Genomic DNA, 16,884 nt, shown 5'->3' with positions numbered 1-16,884 from the left:
GGTGCCCAATCCTGGTCCTGGAGGCCCGGTATCCAGCAGGTTTTAGTTTTAACCTGCTTCAACACACCTGATGTTAATCAGCAGGTGATCAACATGCTTCTGCAGAGCCTGATGAGCTGCTGCAGGTGATTCAACCACTGAAGTGTGTTGGAGCAGAGAAAGCCCTAAACCTGTAGGATACTGACCCTCCAGGACCAGGACTGCGATGACGTTCCCGGTGCTGATAGGAGCTGCAGGTGGCTGCTCGGTGTCTAAGAAGAAACAACCATCTTTAAATCTAAGAGCTGCTGCTGATGAAGGCTTACATAACACAAACCGAGGCTTGTTGCATAATGGATCCAAATCCTGGTCATGCTAATGAAGGAAGGGGCTGATGGAGGATGGAGCTGATAAAGTCTCTAAAACCCTGAGCCCAGAACCGGGCCGGGTTTCCTGGGTCAGGTGGTTAAATGGTCACTTCCTATGAGAGTCCTCCTCTTTAGATCAGGAGTTTCATTCATCCGTGGGACTGAAGTCACTCCCTGATATTCCAGCTTTGGTTCCCTGCAGCTTCACGGATGGATTCACCGGTTTTCTGAACACTGAGCTGGACCGACTCTCCTGGCTGCCTCCGGCTACGACTGTCAGCCTCGCTCTAAAAGCCTGCTAACGGGAAACAGACAGGCCGGAGTGGTCAGGCCGAGCCGGGCCTCATGGGAATCAATGGACTATTCATTAGAGCAGAATTTAGGTGACACACTGATCTGCCTCGTTTTCTACCTCGCTGCCTCGATCTTCGCCGTCTTGTCATCCTCGCTGCTCTGGCTCCGAAATAAAACCATAGCTGCTCTTATGGAAGCAGCTGGAGTTCATCTCAGAGACAAAGTGTTATATTCCTGTTCCATTATGGTCTCATCCATCATTTTAACAGGTTTCTCACTTATCCCACCTCATTTCAGCCACAGAGGCAATAAAACGAACAGAAAATACTTTAAACACCTTCCTGCTGCAGGGAAAAGCTAAACAGTGATCTTTCCAGGATTCAGGAATGTGATGGGATGGCAGCAGCGATGAGACTGGGAGAGGATGAAGGAGAGATGAGGCAAAAGAAGAGGAAGACAGAGAAAAGAAGGTGAGGGAAGAGCGAGAGCGAGGAAAGATCAGAGCAAACGATGAGAACGTGGATGTGAAGAGCTGTTCTTGGCCCCAGGGCCGGCAAATGGCAGTTGCCATGGCAACGTGTTACCCACGACCCACTTCAGCGGCGGCTCACTGCTTCTCGGCCATTTTCCTCTAACGCTCAGTGACGTAATCCAGAGATGCTGCTGCCTAACTCTAACCATAACATAATCCAGAGATGCTGCTACCTAACTCCAACCATAACATAATCCAGAGATGCTGCTAACTAACCCTAACATAATCTAGAGATGCTGCTACCTAACTCTAACCATAACATAATCCAGAGATGCTGCATCCTAACCCTAACATAATCCAGAGATGCTGCACCCTAACCCTAACATAATCCAGAGATACTGCATCCTAACCCTAACATAATCCAGAGATGCTGCACCCTAACCCTAACATAATCCAGAGATACTGCACCCTAACCCTAACATAATCCAGAGATACTGCATCCTAACCCTAACATAATCCAGAGATGCTACACCCTAACCCTAACATAATCCAGAGATACTGCACCCTACCCTAACATAATCCAGAGATGCTGCATCCTAACCTTAACACAATCCAGAGATACTGCACCCTAATGATTCATTTTCATGATTATGTGGCAGACGCTTTTATCCAAAGCGACGTACAATTTTTTTTTTTTTTTCATAACCTATAGGGCATGTTGTGATTTGTGGGGGAAACCGGAGTACCCGGAGGAAACCCACGCATGCATGGGGAGAACACGCAACTCCACGCAGAAAGGCGAGTTTTGAACCTGCGACCTTCGTGCTGCGAGGCAACAGTGCTAACCACTGCGCCACCATGCAGCCACAACATGCCCTATAGGTTAACAATAGTTAACCTATAGGGCCTTCTTACTGCAAGGCAACTGTGCTAACAACTGCACCACCGTCTAGCCTGATTAGGTGGTGTCTAGAAGACGCCTGTATTATCAATAATCTACATTTATTTTCAGCGAGGTGGTAAAACAAAAATCATCTCCCTAAGGTACGTGTTACCAACCAGCAGAGAAATAATCTCATGAATACTGTTGGCTCCTTACTTGTTTTTAACCTGACTTTAGCCTGATTTTAGCCCGACTTTAGCCTGACTTTGTCTGATTTTTCATGTTTCTTTGTCCCTAAAACTGTTTTCCTGCTTCAGGAAATCAATAACACAGTTTGACTCTATGATTATTTTCCATTATAGTCAAATGAAAGCTCTCTTATTGGGCAAGAGCGCTAATCCAGACACTTTGATTGAATAAATGCGTCCTGGCAGGCTGGCTGATGTGGTGGGAAACAGAAACTGTCACCGACCGCTGACATCTTTTGTGATCACGCTTCGCCTCCTGTCAATCATCTGACTCCCACGGTATGAAGTAATCCCTCAAAGCCGTACAGAGCTCTGCTGTTTGGGTGTAAATTAACAGCTTTAAGTAGAAGAAATGAAGCAGCGAATGCACCTACGTGGCCAGGTCAACATGCTTATGAAGCCAAACTGGGACTGACCCACAAAACGTCCAAACCACTTCCACAGCCTTGCCGTCGCCCACTGTTGGTGCCAGAATGCATCTGCCAGGAATAACAGCTTTTAAAATGTCTGTGAAGATTTCAGCTCGCTGCCTGAGGCTGCATTCCAATTTTAAAGACACTGTTTCCTCACAGTGCATTGTGGGTAGGCTTCCAGAAGGCTTAGGGGTGTGTGGTGAGAGGAGAAGGAGTCGCGGATGAAACGCCGTTAGGTTGGTATGAGACGGAAGCATCAGCTGCTACCATATGAAGATAGCTGATCATCTACATGATCCACCAGGTTAGAGCTAATCAGCCCTGTGACTACCTCTGACACCGGCTCTTTCACACACAGTTGGACCTCTGCTCATGTTGCATTAATCTGAGACCTGGCGCATTTCTGTCACTCGCATCCATCCTAACAGAGGACGATGCAGCCCGCTACGTAATCCAGCAGCCATCACTCCTCCCAAAAATGGTTTTGTTTTTTCCTGCATGGCTGCTCAAACCTGACCCTAATCCTGTGTTTGTGAGAAGCCCGTGCTGTTTGTGGGGCATTAGGCAGGTCGTAAGGTCACCGTGGCCAGGAGTAACTGAGCTTGATGGACTTTTTAATCCCATTCTCGGCAGAACGTCGGCCGATCGATACTCTCATCCCGCAAATTAGACACGTTAGAGCGTTCTTAAGGTTTTACTGCACAAACGTTTAAAATAGCTGTTTGTCAGGGCCCAGAGAAGCATACAGGCTCTCAGTGTGGTAACCATGGCAACCTCTATGAAACACTGACAGAATAGTCTGCATGGTAACAGCGGCTCCTCAGATTATTAATCTGGTAAAATCCATGTCCTCTGCTCTACTGATCTTGACCACTGTGTGTGTGTGTGTGTGTGTGTGTGTGTGTGTGTGTGTGTGTGTGTGTGTGTGTGTGTGTGTGTGTGTGTGTGTGTGTGTGTGTGTGTGTGTGTGTGTGTGTGTGTGTGTGTGATTACATCACTCTCAGAGCATGATCGTCACATGATTCAAGACGGTCGCCGCAGCTGATCAGCCTTGGCTAATATAAACTAAGTTCTTTTTCACGTGGAATTAGCTGAGATTCATTAGTGACATAAAGCCTAACCGTTGTCAAGTTTTCTGGATTAACCTAAACAACTTCACCTCCAGGCCAAACGTCTGGCAGTAGGCGGTCCCTCAACAAGAGGGATGATGTAATATCCTGTAGAATGAGCTTCAATAAAGCAAAAAGAGGGTAAACATATCCACTGGGATGATTCTAACCCTAACCAATCAGCAGCCTACTGTTGCGTCTCTACCATTGTAATATTAAAGGGACTTTACGGAGTTTTGAATTTTTATACTCACGATTGTCCCCTCAGGCCAAAAGCGTAACGGCAGCTTCAATAGTAGGCTCGTGCACGAGGCGCGCATGCTGTACGTGCACACTCCTTAACGAAAATAACAGCTGAGACAGTCCCTTGTGTGTGTGTGTGTGTGTGTTGCCCGGAGGACAGAGGACAGGAGAACGTGCAGCTAATTTATTAAATAATTTGGTTCTGTACCTTTCTCTTCAGCACAGCCGACAAAGGTTTAAGATGGGTCAGTCCTCCTGCATGCTCAGATCATTCCCTTCCCATCATCATCTTTTCCTTGCTTGAAAAATTGTTCCAAAATGAAAGTTGAACCCACATCTTTTTTATCTGTGAATTCAATGCCGTTTGGCGAGTCTCAAATAAAAATGTGGGCATCTTACTGTAAAAAATATACAACTAATGTAAAAAAGAAACTCTAAATCAACTATGTTCACAATCAGATTCGAACCCAGGTCTTCTGCATGAAAGACCGAAGCCTTACTGGGCGAGGTAAAGCGCCAGTGGCCTTTCCCGTATTTGTAACATTTATATCCTTGATGACAGCTGAAACAACGTTCAAAGAACGGCTCGGAGGGCTATGCCTGAGCGTGAACGAGCATGAAGCAGCCTGCTCGACCCGAGCAAATCTCTTTTTCTGTGATTTTACAGAAAAATAGGCAATCACAGTAAAAATGCCAGGGCTCATTCTACAGGACCAGGGCATTGTAGGAGAATGTATTAAGAAGAAATGTATTATTTTTCTATACATGTTTTGGCTGTCAAACTTCCATAATGCCCCTTTAAAGAAACAGATCCACGCTGCACCAGGTTCTGAACAGAGCCATAATACAGAACCCCCCGAGCATCCGCCCGTTATCTCCGTCACTGCAGACACCAAGAGCATCGGGTTTTATGAGCCGTGGCAGCAGATTGGGCATCAGTGGTTGATGGAGGTGAGCCATGTTAGGCTGCTGGCATTAGTCAAGAACAAGGCGTGCTGTGCCCAACTGCTACTCGCTGCTATTCATAAACCCACAGCAGACCGAGGGGAGTGCTGCAGCGTGCCGTCCTCGACTCTGCAGTCGTGTGTTTACCACACGTATGTGAAAGTGTCAAGCGTTGCTGTAATGGGTGAATGAAACGTAGTTAATTAGTTAAGAAGTCATTTCTTATGTTAACCGCTGTTACTAAGAGGACAACAAATAACCACAACTACATGTTAAAGTGTGATATTTTATGAATTAGTTAAAAATTAAGCAGTTCTGCATTTTCAAATAATCAAACTATATATATATTATTTTTTTTTGGGGGGGGGGTCCAAAAACAATGATATTAAACACAAGACAGTCCTTTTAAGAGTTTTAGTTCAGTAAGATAAACTTATATTTCTTGCCGATGCTCTGATTGATGTTGGGTTACTTTGCGAGTCAAACAGCTGACCCTTGCTTACCTCTTTGCAAGTAAAACTCATTATTTGAACCTGACTAAACGACTCTAATAAGTATGGGTTTATATAAACACTAATCCTAACCCTCCTGGATATTTAATCGTTGATATGTAAATCACATTAAATAATCTTCTCTCTGGTCCTAAAAAGCATTTGTTGACTTTATTTCCCACTTTTGCAGACAAATAAACGTATGAATCCAGAAGTAAGACAGCCCCCTCTGGTGGCTGGCTGCAGTACAGGTTAAGCCACGCCCTCTCCATGTACGTTAAAATTAATTTTAAACGTTTCTTTCACTACTGAATTAGTAAATGTGAGTCATCCATAGTTGAACAAGTAGGAAAAACAAAAATAAGAAACTTTTCAAAATTTTTACATAATGCACCTTTAATTAGCCCTCAATGGGAAATGGAGCGTGTCTGAATGGCGTTTCAGGACCTGGGAGCTGAAAAACACAACGGATGATAGCAGGAATTCACTGGAGATCCAATTCCCAGAGCTTTAAACGTCAAATCCAAAATAACAAAATAACAGGAACTCAGGTCTACTGGTTAAATACCAGGTGCACGATGCAGGCAGGAACTAAACGGCTTTATTCAGCTACAATCAGCTTAAAGGTGCACGATGTATGAATAGAGTGAGGATTTTACGGTGAGAAAATCCCAAAAGACTAATGTTTCAGTCATTTAGGAAGGAAGGTTAAACTGAAACATGTTTCATATCCAGCCGGCTGTGGGGATTGTCAGTTTTCTCCTTTCAAAACAAAAGAAGGAGGGACCGAACTACTGTTTACCATCAGTGAGTGTGGGGGTGCTGTGCCTCCTGTGAGTTAATGCTGCAGGGTCGACTTTTGTAATTTGGTGACGGCCAGCAAAAAGCTCCAGAGTTGTTTAAATTGTTACAGTAACCAAATTTTACCACAGGATGTCATTTTTTACATCATTTCTACATACTGCACCTTTAATAATACAGAAAATAAACATTTAGACTAAAGCTTTACCAAAAAGTTAGATCTATATCTTTATGTGGTGGTTTTAAACTAAATATTTAAACTGCTGATTCAGCACAACATAAGTAGATAAACACATCCCCTATGTGTGGAGTCCCTCTGATGGTACGATGAGATGAGCTTGTTTGATCGTGGCTCGTTTATTAATGTCTAGAAGCATCGTTAATGCTTCCTTCTGACACCTTAGACAGAGGTTTAACAATCAGGCTGAATTTTACTTTAGATTAGGTGAATCTTTATATGTATATATTTGATTCTAAATATTATAAACTTTATTATTTATGATCCTGATCCCAGCTACAGGAACATCGGCACAGGGGGAAACAGAAGAAATGAAAACATTTTCCTTTTTAGTGTCTGACTTGCTCCAGATGTTTTCCATCTGCACACCAAAACGAGCTGAAGGGGGCTGTTACTAAATGTTTTTATGCATGCATGCAGAGAGGAAAGCACATTTAAATTTAAATACAGCCATGCTGTGGGATGGAAAAGGGCTGCATGTGAATGTGGCAGCGTACTGCTTTTAATGGACCAGAATAGAGCCAGAGCACTCTCACAGACATTCCCCTCAACCACTTCTGGTCACTGACACGTAAACAAATGCTAGCGCAGATACCGACACACACACACACACACACACACACACACACACACACACACACACACACACACACACACACACACACACACACACACACACACACACACACACACACAGCCTCTCTGTGTGTGACGGCTTTCACATGCTCCGACAACCTCACGCACCTCCGGGGCGAGCGGTCGGTGGGTCAAGGGTGTGTTGTGTGCCTGATAAGTGTGTGTGTGGGACGGATATAATGTGGTAGACAATACAGAGGTTGCTCCAAAAGGAGTGGACTTAACACCTGGAGCAACTTCAGTGTAAAAAATCCTGGTAACATTTTGAGGAAAAGCACAAATTAGCGTTTAGCTTTTTAATGCTAAACAAACTGAGTATGAATGTGTAATTAATGATATTTCTGTTTTCTTTCAGCATAAATGTATTTTTCACATAACTCTTCACAACGATGCTTTTTTGTTGTCTTCTAACTTCCACCTCTTCTGAGGGCAGAACTCTGCCATAAAGATAGCAGAATGACAGCAAAACACACGGTGGAAGATGACATAAGCCAAAATACACACCTCCATTTTTCCCATGCAGCTCTATTTTCTACTCATACTGATGCCTTTTGGACAGCCGGGCTCCCGTAGAAGCTCTTCTCTGCCTTTAGAGCTTTTATGCCCATGTTTTGATCTAGATCTAAACATTTAGATTTTTGTATTGATTTTAGAACATTTAAAGTCATTTTGGCCTCATAAGCTACCATTTTATGAGATTTAATCACCACTAAACAGCGAAACTCTGTTGTGGTCCATAAATGTCTGTCATTTCTTTATGTCATTTCTGAAATATAATCGGTCACTCTGAGTTTTATATGCATGCTGAACTTGAACGTGTTCTCCATCCCCATCTCCTGCATCAGCAGCAGAAAGAAAACAGACTAGAATCAATCTGGTCACAGGTGAAATTAGTACTCAAGACCCCGCCCATCTAGGCTTGGGGCAGCCCACAGGAAGGAGAGAGCATAGCGCGTCTCTGCTAGTAGAAGCTAACCGTTAGCATTGGCACCTCCACAACATGGCATAACACATTCAGGCTTGTGTTATTAGTGGAGATAAAACCCAAGAAAGAATGAAGGCAGCAGAAGAGTTGTGTTGCTGTTAGCCAATCAGAATAGAGATGTTTGCATCTCATCTGTGTGACCCATAATCATGTTGTGCCCCCCCCCCCCCAAAAGAAAACATGTTGGTTTTGTTATAGTTTATTATTTATTTGACCAAATAAGACAAGTGAGTTAATTTCTGTGGTGTTTCTATAAGAGTGTGAAGAAGGCTCAGGATTTTAGGCTGTAAAGAGGATTAAATGATGCAGAGTTACACAAAATAAGCAGAAATCGAGCCGTACCGGTCAGTTTTCCACTGACGGGTAAATATCCCAATAATCCGTTCAGGTGAATAAAGAACGACTTAAAAGAAGAAGCTGAATGGAGCCAATCTCATGTTTCCAACAGCAAAGACCTTCAGGTGTTTACTGTTTAAAAGGTTTATCTGCATGGAGGTCAATCAAAGCAGGAAGCATCCAAAGGTCAGCAAGTGGGAGGGAGTCGCTCCTCCACCAGGGTCCAGCTGAACCAGAAACCGCCCACGCTGCAGTTCCACCTCATCGTCAGAAACAAAAATCTGAAAACACTCGTAATGGTTTCATGCAGCAGAAATTTGTTTCATCGACTGAAGCTGCTGTTGAAAGGCTGAATCAATTAGTTCTGCTGCAGGCGGCGTGCAGCAGAACCGTTTAACCGTTTAGACCGCCAGTCCATGTCCGGTGGTCGTTCATCTGTCGACACGTTTAGATTTTAGCCAGGAGGCGTTTGTCAAAAAACGTTTCCGGTATTTTCTATTTTTTCATCACAAATGAAATATTTCCTCTTCCAATAGTTCAGATGGCAGATTCTTACTAACCTGACCCAAACAGTGTGTGTGTGTGTGTGTGTGTGTGTGTGTCTGTGTGTGTGTGTGCGCATCCTTACAGCAGATTAGACTCAAACCAGTTTAGAAAGCCGACTAGAAGAGTCTGTCTTCGGTTATTCTGGGAGGATTTTAGGCATCTCAGAAGGCTCTGATCTCCCGTCCACCTGTGTAAAGGTTACACAGGTGCGTACAGGTGTGCAACAGTTAAACAGATGCATACAGGTGTGTAAGGATTAAACTGATGTGTACACATGTGCTAGGGTTAAATAGGTGCATATGGGTGTGTAACTGTTAAACAGATGTGCAGAGCTGTATAAGGGTTAAACAGATGTATACAGGTGTGTAAGGGTAAACAGATGTGTACAGGTGTGTAATGGTTATACAGATGTGTACAAGTGTGTTAAAGTTACACAGGTGTGTACAGGTGTGCAACAGTTAAACAGATGTGTCCAGGTGTGTAATGGTTAAACAGATGTGTACAGGTGTGTAAAGGTTAAACAGATGTATACAGGTGTGTAAGGGTTACACAGATGCGTAAAGGTGTGCAACGGTTAAACAGATGTATACAGGTGTGTGAGGGTTACACAGATGCGTAAAGGTGTGCAACGGTTAAACAGATGTATACAGGTGTGTAAGGGTTACACAGATGCGTAAAGGTGTGCAACGGTTAAACAGATGTATACAGGTGTGTAAGGGTTACACAGATGCGTAAAGGTGTGCAACGGTTAAACAGATGTATACAGGTGTGTAAGGGTTACACAGATGAGTAAATGTGTGCAACGGTTAAACAGATGTATACAGGTGTGTAACAGTTAAACAGATGCATACAGGTGTGTAAGGGTAAAACAGATGTGTGCAGGTGTGTGACAGTTAAACAGATGTGTACAGATGTGTAAAGGTTAAACAGAATTGTACAGGTGTGTAAGGGTTACACAGGTGCATAAAGGCATGCAACGGTTAAACAGATGTGTGCAGGTGTGTAACGGTTAAACAGATGTGTGCAGGTGTGTAAAGGTTAAACAGATGTGTACAGGTGTGTAAAGGTTAAACAGATGTGTACAGGTGTGTAAGGGTTACACAGGTGCGTATAGGTGCGCAACGGTTAAACAGATGTATGCAGGTGTGTATTGGTTAAACAGATGCGTAGAGGTGTGTAACGGTTAAATAGATGTATACAGGTGTGTAACGTTAAACAGATCCGTACAGGTGTGTAATGTTTAAACTGATCAGTACAGGTGTGTAAGGGTTAAATGTGACTGGCACATATGGGATTACTTTATTACAGTTATTCCCAAAGGTTCTCTCATTTTGTTGACGTTTTGGTTTCCAAACCTGTAAACGTCTCACACGTTCTCACCCTGACCTCTGAAGCTGAAACCCGCTCAGCTGTTAGGATCCGTTACAGCTGCAGAACAAGGAGGCTTCTGGGACTTGAATCAGCATCTATAAGCCACTGACATCAGAACTAACTGGACCCAAACCCGTCTGGAGCCATGTGCCACTTAAACAAGTGTTCTGGACCAGAAGTGAAAGCCCGTCTCCTAAATGTGACTGAGAGATTTCCATCCCGGCTCCTCTCTGTCTGACGCTTCTCCTGAACCAGAATCTGTTGATCGCGTTTCACCGACTTTAAGGAGAACATAGTTCTGATCCAGAGAAACCCTCTTTGTTGCTCAGACCCAAACCTGTTCATGCAGAACCTTCTATAGAACCTCCAGACGATGATGTAATTGTTCTGATCTCAGCATCGTAACGGAGGAGCCAGCGCTGGGTTATGTAAGTGTGTGTGTGTGTGTGTGTGTGTGTGTGTGTGTGTGTGTGTGTGTGTGTGTGTGTGTGTGTGTGTGTGTGTGTGTGTGTGTGTGTGTGTGTGTGTGTGTGTGTGTGTGTGTGTGTGTGTGTGTGTGTGTGTGTGTGTGTGTGTGTGTGTGTGACACTCTGACTGACTCAGAAAACAAGGTAAACTAAAACACTTCAAGACGTTTGTTCAGACTAATGAAACGGAGCTGATGTTATCTAATCTGAAGCACAAAGAGCCTCCCCACACACAGATTACAGATTATATGAAATCATGAACATAGATCAATCCCACCATCTACACTCATCCCTCCAGATAATAACACTCAGCCGTTTACATTTTCCACTTGGTAAACAACGCTGCGCTTAATCTCAGGCACAAATAATGGAGCTGCAATCAAGGAACTGCGTTTATCGTAATGACGGTTGTCATGGCAATAAGAAACATGTGGCTGGTGCTGATGGGCGAACAGTTAAGGTGGCAGAATGATACCAAAACACAACGGTGGTATCCATCAGTATTTGCCCGTACGTTTCAGCCATGTTTCTGGGATGGACCAGTGAACAACACACCTCTAGTAGTGTTCTCCAGCTCAACTATCACTATCATGGCTTTTACTTTTAACGATCGCACACGTGGCTGTTTTAATAAACGAAGTGGGCGGATTCTGAGAGACCAGGAGACATTTATTCTGTCTTCCCATCATGCATTTAGAGGATTAAATTAGTATGAATAAACATTAAGTCTTCCTCTGGGGCTTCAAACATCCCGCCCACTCTAACAGCTGCAGCTTCTGTAGGAAGCTGGTTTGTTCCTCCGGAGAGGATGATGAGGAACCCCCTATCCTCCTGAAACATCACACACACACACACACACACACACACACACACACACACACACACACACACACACACACACACACACACACACACACACACACACACACACCAGGTAGCATCACAGGGGGAGGGGTCTAACCTCCTTTAACTATTTCTTCCATCCATCAGTAAAGGAGATGTTTAATGTTCATTAAGATGTTCCACAGATTTTTATTCTTTCTAAAGCAGAACTTTAAGCTCCTCCCACTCCTGCAGCTCGTGAACAACAGCCACAACTCCAGAGTGGATGCACGGCTACATCCTGTGGAACCACCTCCCAGATTTAGTCCGTGGGGCAGACACCTTGTCTACTTTTAAGACTATAGGCTTAAAACATTTTTATTTGATAGGGTCGATGGTTAAAATCTGATGTTAGCCCAGATCTGGACAAGTGGGGGAGTAGAGTTTTTCTCCCCAGAAGAAGCTACAATGATGTTCTGCTGAGCTGTGGTAGCCTCATGGAGGGGGCCATCGGCTATACACTGCTGCTGACCACTTAATCATTCTCCCTCTCCTGATAATTACATTTTACCCTCTTTGACATTGAATGTGCTACTACTAGTTTACCCATTTAATCGTAGATTCACTAGGATAAATACAGTAAAGTTTATCTCCCACCAAATAGAACATTTACTAAGAAATCACAATGTAACCATAGACACACTTGGTATATATGTTGTGTGTGTGTGTGTGTGTGTGTGTGTGTGTGTGTGTGTGTGTGTGTGTGTGTGTCTGTGTGTGTGTCTGTGTGTGTGTCTGCTCTGTCTTCTCGATCCCCAGTGAGTCGTGGAGGATGGCTGCTTATACTGAGCCAGGATCCTCTGGAGGTTTCTTCTTGTTAAAAGGGAGTTTTCCTCTCCACTGTCGCTGCATGCTTGAGGATTGCTGTAAAGACTTGTGACACTAGTCAGTGACTCGATGCAACCTGCTGGGTTCCTTATATAGGAAACTTGTTACTGATTGGCTGCGAATGACCTGACCTGTATTGGGATGTTTACTATGTGAAGGTCCTTGAGACGACTCTTGTCCTGATTTGGCGCTTTAAAAATAAACTGAATTGAATTAAACACATGAAAATATATTCTGTTATTCATTATTTAGGCTTAATTTAAATATCAGCTGTTGGTGAGCCTCTAGTCCAGGGCTATTCAATTCTGGCCCTGGAGTGCCTGGTTTTAGTTTTAACCCTGCTTCAACACACCTGATTTCAATCAGTAGGTGATTAACAGGCGTCTGCAGAGCCTGATGAGCTCCTGCACAGGTGATCTGGTGTGTTGGACCAGAGAAACCACTAAAATGTGCTGATACCGACTCTTGAGGACCAGAATTGAATATCCCTGATCTAGAGGGTTATTCTCAGAAAATGTCACTGAAGTACGTTTCTGATTCAGCGTTTGGCTAAAGACTCATTTCACTGATGTTAGTCACACCTGGACTAAGACACCTGCTGCTCAGCCCGATTATTTTATACTTAACACATAAAATCCACACATTTAGACTTGTGAAGTTTTCTAATCTTCATAAAAATCCCAGACACAATCAGAACCGGTTCTGTTCTAAAACGGTTCTGTTCAGACCAGGACTAAATTATTTACACTAAACACAGAAGCTGTACATTTGTTTTGTTGTGAAAACGTTTTTATTTGTTTAGCAATAAATAATCCAGCTGAGCCCCAAAATCTGGTGGAATGGTCTTTTAGCTGTATGAACCCACCAGCGCAAGAAGACACGCCCACACGTTCCAGAGCAACAATTTGAGTGGAGCTGCTCATTTTAGCGCTTTATTAACACAATTCATACATATTTGCGCACATTTAGGAAATAAACGCGATTTCCTGCGCAATTTGGTCTCAAAAGGCGCAAATCCTGATCCCTGGATGTCTGCAGGTTATGGCTCCTTTATGGGATGGGCGGGCTCCGTGGGCGCTGCATGCCGTCTGCGCCAGGAGCGCACCCGGCTCCGCAGCTGGAGCGCATCTCTGCGCTCATCCTGACAAAACCCGCGAACATTGCAGCGTTTCCGTTAGTCAAACACACCGATAAGGACCGACGCGGCTGCAGTGGGATCCACCTGGTGAGAACAAAGCAGCCACAGAGGAGAGACGCAGCGCAGCGGAGTGGCGCAGCCGCTCGTTATCAGGCAGAAATAAGCTCATGATGCTCCAACAACCAAAAGGCTAATTGGCATTAATGCACGCGCCATAAACCCAAACCTCCACCCCTCACCCCCCATCAGCTCCAATCACCAACATCAAAGGAAACACCCAGGACTACCTGTCATCCATCCCATAATGATATAGAATCATTTCTAATGTAATAATAGAGTAAATAAAAACAAACAAGGCTGTTGTTTTGTGCAGCCAGGAACCATTACTGCCGCTAACGCTGGCGCAAGTGTCCTCACCGGGAGAGCGAGGGGGCAGAAAAAGGCGCAGACACAGCGGCAGTCTGAGCGGATAAAGAGCGTACCTTTGCTCTCCTGTCCCTCGTCCTGAGCCTCCTCCACGGTGGACTCCATGGCCGGTTTGGTCCCATCCATGATTTTAGAGGTTTAATGGCCTCCTGCTTCTGCACTTGTTCCTGTGAGCGTGCGCGCGTACGGTGGAGTAGTCCTCGTGCCGTGATGCCTCTCTCTCTCTCTCCCTCCCTCCCTCTGTGCTCTCTCTCCCCTCCCTGTTGGAGCTTAGCAGCTCTCTATGTATTTTATAAATCCAGACTCAAAACGCAAAGGAGATAGATTTATTTCACCCGTGCAGATTATTATAACCCCCACCCCCAGCCATGATTGCAGATTCCTGACCCTAATTCATCATTTCCACCTTAAATGATGCTGTTTTGTCTTTTAGAGCTGATTTCCTCCCTTGTTTCAGTGAATCGGTGCAGGATAGAAGGACAAATTGTTCAGTAAATATGCAAACTCATGGGTAGCCAAGCATGCATGAACACACACACACACACACACACACACACACACACACACACACACACACACACACACACACACACACACACACACACACACACACACACACACACACACACACACAAACACCACCCCCCTCTTCAGCTGGGTGAGAAAGTCAGGAGGCGATCCATTGTGCGGTTTGGTCATATCAAACTTCTCCTCCATAACAAACTGGTTCCATCACCTCCACGCTGCAGCAGGAAGGTGATGATTATTATTAAGCTCACCCTCTCATCGTGGAAAGAGCTGTGATTGGATTAAATTAACGTATCAGAGCCTCTTAGCTGCTCAACTTAGGAGACAGATCCTTTGTTTGTCTCTACTGGAGGCCAAAGTCTGGCGAAGGCTCATAAAGGGGTAAATGCATCCCCAAGATGTCAGAAATAATGTTTTCATTAGGTGAAGTGGTGAGGAGAAACACCCCATTCTCCATTGATAAACACACCTTCAAACAAAGGCCACCATCTGCCCTGAATCCTCTTATAAGAGATTTTAATACTAGAGAACATGCGGCCCCGATTCAGACACAAAGATAACCCCCCCTCTGACACACACACACACACACACACACGCACACACACACACACACACACACACGCACGCACACACACACACACACACACACACACACACACCAAACAACGAGCAAAGGTGACGGCACCATCCTGGGATGTTTTCACACACACATGAACAGTTAAGGTCTACGGTAGTGTGTGGTGGATCCTTTTACCCCCGAGGGCAGGAATTACACCCTCAACCCCACCCCCCACCCCCGCTCCATATGTTGATAAATCAGAGGGTCGTCCATCATGGTGACGGGTGTGACGTCTGAGGCTTAGCTTTTAAGGGAAATCTGATCTCTATCAAACAGTATAAATTTAGCTTCTTAAATTTTATTTTCTGATCATAAAATTGGAAGAAAACAGGAGAAAGAATTAATTTAAACTTTTAATTACACTTTTTAAAAACTGGAAAACCAGGAACAAAGTCTGGAAACTTAGAGGCCATAACTGAATTATGTTTCAATTAGAGTTTATCTTGCTTTAACACAAATGACTAATGCAAATGTCTGACCTGTTTGACCTGATATAATCACTAGAATACGTTAAAGTTATTTGATTAACCTAAAAATTAGGATTCAGTGAGTAAAACGGCTGTTATTGCTAGCATGAATTAGCAGTTAGCATTCCTGACTTCATGGACAGAAAACTAAAGGAATCAGACTCTTGTTGAATAACTCTGCAACAATTTTTAATCACCAAAGCACTTATCTAATAATTAATTAATAATAATGTACAGGTAGAATATGCTAACTCCACACATGCATGAGAACATGCTAACTCCACATATGCATGAGAACATGCTAACTCCACACATGCATGAGAACATGCTAACTCCACACATGCATGAGAACATGCTAACTCCACACATGCATGAGAACATGCTAACTCCACACATGCATGAGAACATGCTAACTCCACACATGCACGAGGACACGGTAACTCCACACATGCACGAGGACACAGTAACTCCACATATGCATGAGGACACGGTAACTCCACACATGCATGAGGACATGCTAGCTCCACACATGCATGAGAACATGCTAGCTCCACACATGCATGAGAACATGTTAACTCCACACATGCATAAGAACATGCTAACTCCACACATGCATGAAGACATGCTAGCTCCACACATGCATGAAGACATGCTAGCTCCACACCTGCATGAGAACATGTTAACTCCACACATGCATGAGGCCACAGTAACTCCACACATGCATGAGGACATGCCAACTCCACACATGCATGAGGACATGCCAACTCCACACATGCATGAGGACATGCTAACTCCACACATGCATGAGGACACGCTAACTCCACACATGCACGAGGACACGCTAACTCCGCACATGCACGAGGACATGCTAACTCCACACATGCATGAGGACACGCTAACTCCACACATGCATGAGAACACGCTAACTTCGCACATGCATGAAGACATGCTAGCTCCACACCTGCATAAGAATATGCTAACTCCACACATGCATGAGGACACAGTAACTCCACACATGCATGAGGACACGCTAACTCCACACATGCATGAGGACACGCTAACTCCACACATGCATGAGGACATGCCAACTCCACACATGCATGAGGACACACTAACTCCACACATGCATGAGGACATGCTAACTCCACACATGCATGAGGACACGCTAACT

General features: G+C 44.3%; 1 protein-coding gene across 2 annotated transcripts in view; it reads right to left on the bottom strand.

The window, feature by feature from the left end:
• LOC107380868 (neuronal membrane glycoprotein M6-b) overlaps positions 1 to 16,884 on the bottom strand; it is a 38,727-nt gene that overhangs the window by 6,506 nt on the left and 15,337 nt on the right. Inside the window, exon 1 of one of the 2 annotated variants that reach the window (XM_015952249.3) lies at positions 14,156 to 14,336. The exons of the other annotated variant lie outside the window; for it this stretch is intronic. Within the exon in view, the coding sequence (XP_015807735.1) occupies positions 14,156 to 14,225 (70 nt within the window). The 5' untranslated portion in view covers positions 14,226 to 14,336. Of the gene's footprint in view, positions 1 to 14,155; positions 14,337 to 16,884 lie in introns of those variants that run through there. 2 annotated transcript variants of the gene reach the window in all.

This window comes from Nothobranchius furzeri, chromosome 14 (assembly GCF_043380555.1).
Source record: "Nothobranchius furzeri strain GRZ-AD chromosome 14, NfurGRZ-RIMD1, whole genome shotgun sequence".
Taxonomy (NCBI): domain Eukaryota; kingdom Metazoa; phylum Chordata; class Actinopteri; order Cyprinodontiformes; family Nothobranchiidae; genus Nothobranchius; species Nothobranchius furzeri.
Note: the sequence above shows the minus strand (reverse complement) of the source record. Positions and strands in the feature narration are given on the sequence as shown.